Source organism: Penaeus japonicus, unplaced genomic scaffold, assembly GCF_977035675.1.
Source record: "Penaeus japonicus unplaced genomic scaffold, GWHDUDI00000001_assembly GWHDUDI00000032, whole genome shotgun sequence".
NCBI classification, from domain to species: domain Eukaryota; kingdom Metazoa; phylum Arthropoda; class Malacostraca; order Decapoda; family Penaeidae; genus Penaeus; species Penaeus japonicus.
The window spans coordinates 3,036,936-3,046,200 of record NW_028234434.1 but is presented as its reverse complement, the minus strand read 5'-3'; the positions used below and the strand labels follow the sequence as shown (position 1 = coordinate 3,046,200).

The window sequence follows — 9,265 nt, the reverse complement described above, 5'->3', positions numbered from 1 at the left end:
AAAGTATCACTCCTCTGTTAAATCATTATATAATTAACGCTATTCCTAATATTTTCTACGGTTTCAGAGAAAAGCACGGGAAGAGTCAACAGCTAGACACATATTTGACTCGGCATTAATCACCCTTCTAAAAATAACTTGTTGAAGAGAGAGGGAGATAGAAAAAAAAAAGTCCCACGAGTATACGCGAGTTATGAAGAATTTGCTTTGAAGACAAACTTCTATGTGTTTCAAGTTTTGGTCTGTTCATATGGTTTGCAAAAGGAAGTGTAAACAAAAAATGTCATATCCATTAAAAAGTCTCGAAAGCGTTTTGCATTTTGACGTCGCATAAAATTTTTCCTCAAGACTTGAGTACCTCAGAACTACTTTTTATTTTCTAAAATAGAAAACACATATTAAGCAATAGTTGTATATATTTCACAAATTAAAGATCAACGTTTATAAAATATACCAAAGTGACGGTCCAATAAGCAAAAGGGGATATCTTTACAAAGTGGTTCTCCAGTGTATGTTTATTTCGAACACACTAGAGTCGCCATTTTTGCGTCGAAGAGAATGTTCAGTTAATCTGTAGCACAATTTGGATTTTATGATCGAAACTCTGGCTTAAAGGTATGTTTTAGGACTTTTCGTCTGGTAAGAGGGCCGTGACCTATATTTTAAGGCAAAAATATAAAGGAAAAGGGTGGAAAATATTAGCCCGTAAACATTAAAATAGGTTTGATTACGACGATGTTATGTTTGTGACGAATTTCCCTTTAAAGGATTGCGAAATCGATTGGTTGAAAAGCCTAGTTTAATAGATCTGTCATTGAAATAAATGGTGTTCAGCATGATTAGAAGGGAAACTACATTTATACAGAAAAGGCTGGACCAAGCCTCAGCCTCAGAAATAGGGAGGACATACACTTTGTAGTCTTAGGTACGTATCGCTCACTCAGATGATGTTTCATAAAAAACATAAACTACAGAAGTTTGCTTTGCTTTTCATAAGATTCATCTTTAATGACAAAGTTGACATATTCTTATATAAATAATGGTTGGGTGAGGTTTTATCATAAGTGCATTCACACCCCAGCAATTTGGCAATTGTTTTGATGACGACAACATGACTTACAGTATAAAGTGTATGGTTACTAATGTAGTTGAATGTGATTGAAACATATGATTCTTATATTTAGTTTGGGTACAAACCAATGATTCTTATATTTAATTTGTCATAGGTTAAGTTTTGGACAAGCATAAGATACAAGGAAAATAGTACATGTAGGCGATAAAACAAACATTATTTTACAATTTTTAAGCAGACCACTTCATCTGCAAATTGTTGATATAGAAGTTATTCAAGAGGCAGGTTTGGCAATAGATTTCTCTAAAACACTCACGATGTTAATAGAACAATGTCAAGCTTACACTTACTCATTTCTGCAGTATGTCAACTAGTTTGTGTGTTACTATGCCATTGCAAAAACTATTAATTCCAGTTGAAAGTGTCTTTCCTTTCAAGGTTATATATTTTGCCCAGATTAGTTTAATAAATTTAACATTTCTAACAATATTTGATGACTTTTTAATCATTTTTATTCACTAATTGACAGCGGATGGCATGATTTGGTGCCAAGGCAGAGTCGGTCATAGAAGTGGATGGCACCGTGCCAGACAATGTAAACCTGCCATCCGACTGTATACATATTTTATTAAAACTGCAACCAATGGGTTAAACTGTGGATGTGCATATTTGCTACTGGGTAATTTGACTGTTCCTCGGCCATCATTCCACAAGGAGCGCCAGTGAGAATAGTTTTGTTTTCACTGTTATGTTGGTTATCAGTTATTCTCCAATTAACCCCTTCACTACGGGCAGTAGAAAACGCCCCTCACGCCGTATCCGAGCTGCTGGCGCGCCAAATTTTGAACGTCGCTATTAAATATGACAAGTTTTAAGCCAAAATATAAACATAATCATCATGTGTTATATATCAAAATATGCATAGTTAACCTCTTCCCCCATGTGCATGTGACAAGTTATTTACATGGGTTGGGAGGAAGATGGAAAGAGTGACCTTGGTGAGAGGCCTCACTCAGATGATAAAAGAAAACGGTTGGAGTAGTATGGTAAACTAATCATAATAAGTTTTATATTTTTACATAATGTTCCATTAATAGATAATAAAATGATTGATAGCAGGGCCCATCAGTGCCTCCCTTGTATAAGCGAATCCCACTCTTATTTAATAAATTAATAATAATGAAAATCAAGTAATATATCGTATCGTAACTGACCTCTATTCTGAAAGGTATCGTACAGTATCCAGAAGAAAGAAAACTCAATTCCACCAGAACTCAGCCATGACGCAGTATGCGCGTCCTCGGGTTTGATGCGAGCGCTGCGAGGACGCAGTATACACGTCCTCGTATCGAAGGGGTTAATATTGTGGGAAAATGGAAAAAGGGATATTGGTAGCCATCTGGGTGTAGTTTGAGAATCCATCAATTGCCCCAAGTGTTGAAAATGCATTTTTGATGGAAGCAATCAAGACGAAATCACCGGAACCGTAGAAATATCCAATATCACTTTTTCAGTATACGAAGGTATGTGGTTTTCTGACAGGAAATGACATGTGGAAACAAAAGGATTAACAGTGAGGCAATATCTATTATTATTCCAGGGGCTCCAGGGAGTAAGGTGGGACACATGGTTAGAAGGCAATATGTAAAGGCCACGGGGTCAAAGGGGCAGTGCCTCCTGGCTATAAGGCTTTAAGTGTATTACCACTGGGTTTGCCGAAAGTGTTCCCTTCAAATTTTAATAGTTGGAGCTTCAGTTCATAGATCTTGATTTTTGGCAGATCTGCTGCTTTTAACCCATTGGTCGCAGTTTTAAATAAATATTTGTGCATTAGGATGGCTGGTTTACATTGTCTGGCATGGTGCCATCCGCGTCTATGACCGGCTCTGCCTTTGCAGCAAATCATACCATCCACTGCTAATGGGTTAAACATTTTTGTTATTTTTTATAAGGTTGTATTACATATTTATTACATTTATGCTTGTTTTACCCCATAATTTCCCTATATACTTCATACCCTCCTCTACCATTGCGAGATTTGATGGCTGTACAAAATTGGATGGTTACCTTTAATTTTGGTACATAACAATAATTCTTATGTTTAATTTTGGTACAAACCTTTAGTGGTCAAGCTTGCACCTCCCACCACCTACTCTATCAATCAAGAATAGGGACCCAAAGGAAAATGGTGTTTCAGCTCTTGACTAGGCACATTATATTATATTAATAATATTCAGTCTAGTCACATAGAATCAAATATTAGTTTATTAATTTGAATGACCCAAAATGACACTCAGGAAACATGAGTAATCAGGGTTTGATGGTACCATCCAAGGGGTCGATGAATAGCCAGGGGTTGGTAGTGAAGGGGTCAGTGAATGTGTTCCAGGGGTCAAAAGGTCCAATTTAGCCACCAGTTTTAAATTTTAGATAGTGATTTGTAAAAAAAAAAAAAAGAAGAAGAACTGACAACATTAGAGTATCTCAAAATTTTACATTAATTTCTAAATTTCTGAAAAGTCAGAATTTCAGTATTTCCTCCAAAATTTCAGAAGCTCTGCTCTACATATTTTCTTATTGTATGATAACTTTTCATTAAACTATATTACTACTACTACTACTACTACTACTACTAATTATTATATAGTTTTTCTTTCCTCTCCTTGAGTTAAAAGCTAGTGGGTCAATAGAAAATTTAAAACTCCATTAGGGGTTGACGACTTCAAAAGTTTGAGAACCCCTATTCTAATAATGAGCTTTCAGGGATGTTGAGTGGTGGTGGCACATGTACCCACAGAAGTTGAGTTCACCTCAATTAAGTCGCAGGACTTACTATGTGTTGACAAAATGTTTTGAACATTAGTTTAACTATTAATTACTTATTGCTGTTGAAATATATCTGTATTTAAAGTTATTAGTTAAACTCAGATTATTTCTATGTCAACATAGCACATGGTATTTATGCAAAATTTAATTTATGGAAACCATATCCAATATTTTGTTTTTTATACACTTTTTCTGTACTGGAATTACTGATTTAATTATTTTTTATTATTTTCTATACTCATTATCTTTTCATGAAAAAGAAAAAAAAAAATAACAAAAACCCAGAATAAATGATGATAGATATTTATGAAGGTAGTTTGCTAAGGAAATATGGCTGTGTGTGAGTGGACATGCATGCTAGAGAGAGAGAAAAAAAACATGCATGTATGCACAGACAGGTATGCACACACACACACACACAGGCGCATGCACACACACTCCCACACACACTTGTTACAAGTGACTACAAAGTTCCATGTGCAGTAGCTAACTTAGACATCCTTCTACTGGATAATAATGCATAAGTAAACAAATGCATATGTACACAGGAACAAACACATGCCTACATTCCACAGGCAAGTGCACGCACAAAAATGTTTTTTATTGTTTTAGCATTTATTGCATTATATCATTTTTATATCCATATTATCTATACTAATTTCTGTCTACACATTTTGGTTGATAAGTTCTCCCATATCAGGAAACAATTACTCCTCAGAATTGTCTGGAGACAGCAGACTATAATGCAATTGACAAGAAGGCCTATCTATTAATAGATTATCATTACCAACAGAAGAATTTTGTATTCAGATTAAGGTGGAAATTTTTAATTCTTATATATACAGAATTGATTACAGATGGTACTCACCACATCTGTATTTATGTAGTTAACCAATTACAGGTTTAGGAGGAGGTACAGATCTCTTAAAACACACCATATATTGTGCCTACTGTAAAAGATGTAATGTAGCGCAAGAGATGTGTGTTCTCAGTTTTCACTAGACTATAATTTTTTTTAGCATTTGAACAGATCAATTTGATAATATGAAAGGAAAGTAAGTGTCTGCATCACAAGAAAGCAAAAGTAGGGATGAGACTATGACTGCCTGGCCAAGAGCCAGATATCACCCACTCACTTGTAATTTCCATTTCCTCGTATGGGAACAGATAATTTGATTTATTATACTGAAAGATTGGAGTGGGACTTGTGTAGGTTATATATGTATATATATATATATATATATATATATATATATATATATATATAATATATATATATTTATATATATATATATATACATATATATATATATATATATATATATATATATGTATATATATATATATATATGTATATATATATATTTGTTTTGTTTTGTTTTACTTTATTTAGTCTATTTCCTCTGCCTTTTTCATATATATCATGGTTTGAGTTAGGGTCTCAGTACCATGGTACAGGAATTTTGGAAAGGCATCTGAAGTTGTCCCATACAATAGTTTTAATTGTAGACTTATTCTGTTTTTTTCTTTCTTTCTTGAATGAGTTAAGCTGTTTTTAAGATTTAAACCCAGCCAGGAATTGAATTTAAGATATTTAAGGCATTGCTTGTGGAATCCCTTTTTCAGAGTATGATGCATTCTTTTCTGCCCTTAGGTCTTGAGATACTGGCTTCAAAATGAACAACAGTCCTCATGGGATGGCACCTTGGCATGGGGGCAACCAAGGTCAGGGAGGAGGAGGTGGCGGCTGGTTCAGTGGACCCCCTGGACCCTTTGGAGGTTATGGCCACTCTTATAATGGCCCACCAGGACCCCCCCCTGGATGGAATGGATATGGTCCTGCAGGTGGAGCTGGATATGGAGGCTACTCAAGTTATGTAAGTAGTTCAGTTTTGTGTTGTGAGGTAATCCAGAGGCTCTTTCATTCTGGGTTATACAGGATATGTCCATTATACTTCCATTGTGGTTTTTCCTTCTGTTGTTTATACTTGTAGACATTCCAAAATATAATTAGCATACATGTATTTCTACTTCAGATTATTTTTTTTATACAATTTTAACCTCCTTGTATTGCTCCTTATGTTACTTTTTATGTGAATCTCTTGGTTTTTCATTTTAGCTCCCCTTATCTTGGAGCACACAAAATTATTCCATTCTTAGGAAATGATGAATAAGAATACTAGAGTGATTCTTCCTAGTTGGTATCATTAATAAATGACAAATCATTGTCAAAATGGAAAGTCTATTGGTAGTTATACAATATATTTTTGATTGTGTCATGAATACAAAAATACACTTCATTTCTTAGTATCCATCCTCTTATACTTAATAGTTTTTTGTGGTAATAGCAATATTATTTGCAGTAGCTGTGTATATGTTAGCAAACTTATGTTTATATACATACCTGCTTTTACAGCAAGCTCCTTGGGGATATGGCATCCCGCATGGAATGCCTGGTCCTTCACCAGCTTCGCAGCAGCAAACAGAGGGAAAAAATGTTGACAATTCTGATGATAAAGATAAGAATAATGGGGGAAACAGTAATAATCCTCCACTGCCTCCTGGTCCCCCACCCAACCAAAATGCAGAAATGGGGAACCAGAACAAAGGCAACATGTCAAATAATTCCCTCTTAAAACAGAATGATAATGTAAGTCCACAAAAGTCTGATCTTTTACCGTCTCACAATTTTGGAAATCAGAACTTTGGTCAGGGCTACAATCAAAATTTCTACCAGTCATATGGCCAAGGTTTTGATAACTTCAGTGGTTACAATGGTGGTTGGTATGGCCCAGCTGGACCGCCTCCAAGGGGTCCACCTCCCAATTTCAACCAAAATCAGGTGGGAAGAGGAATGTCAAATAATGCTGGGAGTGGCCCTGTGAAATTCAGCCTCCCAGTGAAGAAGGGTCTGGGATACAATGCCTTACATCAGCCAAACCATGGCCAACAGCAGCAACAGCAGCAGCAGCAGCAGCAGCAGCAGCAACACCAACAACAACAGCAACACCAACAACAACAGCAGCAGCAACAACAACACCAACAACAGCAACAGCAACAGCAGCAACAACAACAACAACAGCAGCAGCAACAACAGCAGCAACAGCAGCAGCAACAACAACAGCAACAAATGATGATGATGCAGCAGCAGCAGCATAAACCACAACAGCAGCAAAGACATCAACATCTTAACAATGCAAATGTTCACCAGAAAAATAATAAGAAGAATAAGAACAGAGGCAAGAATGTCATAATGTCAAACAATCCCTGGACCAGTAACAATTTCCTGAATAAACAACAAAACATCTTAGGTTCTTCTGGCAAAGAAAATACAGAAGCAGAGTCTCTGATGAATAAAGGCAAATCTGAAAATGAAATGCAAGATGCAAGTAATAAAGGCCTAGACAACAAAAGTGCAGTCCTTCAGTCCAAAGCAATAAAGGAAATGACTGGATTGGTAGCCAATGGAGACTGGCCGGAAAGTTTAAAGTAAGTGCAGATGGGTTGTGATCTTTGTAGATGGATAACTTAAGTGAGAATACTGTAATAGATTGTACTTTTGTTATAGCATTATATGGTATTGGTACAACATAGCTCTATGGAAAAAAATCTGGCAAGGTTAAGTTTTTTGTTTTGTATTCTAACATATTTGTTTCCATTACAGAACATACGTAAGTAGATGTTTTAAGCGCTGTGTGACTGAACTGGACAAAGACCTGGTGGAAATTTGCTTGAAAGGAAAACTCACTCAAGCAGCTAATAATAGAACTCTATGGACAAAGGTAAAGTAGCTCAAGAGAGATTTATCTCTAGAGTATTTAAATGATAATTGAATAAAACCAAGTGTATGTGTTTATTATTATTATTATTATTATTATTATTATTATTATTATTATTATGTTTCAGAACTGGGAAGAGGAAGAATTGCCCAGCATACAAAGTGAATCTACTTCAAATATAATATCCCATATCAAAAGCTGGAATAATGTGCCTGATGCAGGTTCTGATAATAGCTCTGCAAGCCCCATGAAGCTACAGGGGAAAAAAGGAATGAAGAAAAATATTACTCCAGCTTTTGGCTCAATGAGAGGGATAAGGTCAGTTATATTTAGAAATATTTAGTAGATGAATTTTATTTTTTTGCAAATTCATGACAAAGAAATTAAAGTAAAGATACCTCTACATAAAGAATGATATAATAAAAATAGTAAAAGATATATGAATAGTATTGATTAGTTTAAGTGTTAGTGGTTGGCTGTATATTTATTATGTATCAGTGTCAAGAGTTACAACTTACAATTTGCAATCTTCTGTAAATTATGCAAAAGGATGCACCATTCCAAGCCTGATTCACGCTCTCATTCAAGATCCAAGTCTCGCTCACGATCGAAGTCAAGATCACGGTCAAGATCAAGATCGAGATCAAGATCACCGGGGTATAGAAGAGGGAGGCGAGATAGTAGACGTAACCGACACTCGTCCAGCTCCGAGGATGAATCGAAAGGCTTCATCAGATTGAACAAGAGAGGAAGAAGCCCAGTCAACATGAAGGGCAAAGGCAACAAGAAGATGAAGGGGAAGGGGAAGTGAGTATGATCTTTTTGTTTTGTTCTTTCCTTCTTTATGGTAATTAAGTTTCATTTCAATGTTTTCATCAAGAAATCCCTGTCAATTTCTTCTTTTCACACTCAAAACACTTGTTGAACCCTTCTGCGACAGACTTTCTTTGCGGGGTCATTTTTCTTTCACACTGGATTTTTCTGTTCAAAATGGAAGCTAATTATTCCTTCAGTTGTGTGGTTAATGAATGATACCAATTTTTATTTAATACTACTTTGCCAAGATATTATATATAGTCTTGTAAATCATACCATAAGTCTAGAAAAAAAAATAAACACATCTTCAGATGCCCAGCCTATGTCAAACATCTTAACCCACACAGGACGGGTGGTACAGCATGTGTACCGCGCATTCAAAAGCCCAGTTGCCGGGCGGCACAGTATTGTGCCAGCCATTCAATTGATTTAGGCCTAATAATTCGAACGCCCCGGCATTTGGACATTCAAGGCTAGAATTCCCCCGTCAGGAATGGGTTAAGATGTGGTAGGGGTGGGAATGATTAAGGAAAATACTATAACGTCTTCTAATTATTTACAGAAATGAATCCTACTTTTATTCCAAACATGGACGTATGAGCCTTGATCCAGAACTTGGTAGCTCTGAACGGCTGCAGAAAAGAGCAGCCAGGTTCAGTGTTGCAGGGAGTGGTCCAGGACCTCACAAGAAGAGAAAGCCAATTAACTTAACAAAGACCATAAGTAATACTTTTACTGTGGATGGAGATGATATAGACTGGACGTCCATGCA

General features: G+C 36.0%; 1 protein-coding gene across 2 annotated transcripts in view; it reads left to right on the top strand.

The window, feature by feature from the left end:
* The first annotated feature begins 506 nt into the window (after nucleotides 1–506).
* Nucleotides 507–9,265, top strand: part of LOC122263855 (leukocyte receptor cluster member 8 homolog) — a 16,473-nt gene continuing 7,714 nt past the window's right edge. The window contains exons 1-7 of one of the 2 annotated variants that reach the window (XM_043033647.2): nucleotides 507–615; nucleotides 5,553–5,775; nucleotides 6,315–7,387; nucleotides 7,563–7,680; nucleotides 7,805–7,995; nucleotides 8,266–8,484; nucleotides 9,056–9,265. The exon at nucleotides 9,056–9,265 is cut by the window's right edge and continues 52 nt beyond it. In XM_043033647.2, the coding sequence (XP_042889581.2) occupies nucleotides 5,575–5,775; nucleotides 6,315–7,387; nucleotides 7,563–7,680; nucleotides 7,805–7,995; nucleotides 8,266–8,484; nucleotides 9,056–9,265 (2,012 nt within the window). In that variant the 5' untranslated portion in view covers nucleotides 507–615; nucleotides 5,553–5,574. Of the gene's footprint in view, nucleotides 616–5,552; nucleotides 5,776–6,314; nucleotides 7,388–7,562; nucleotides 7,681–7,804; nucleotides 7,996–8,226; nucleotides 8,485–9,055 lie in introns of both variants that reach the window. The other variant, XM_043032860.2, reaches the window with a different exon arrangement.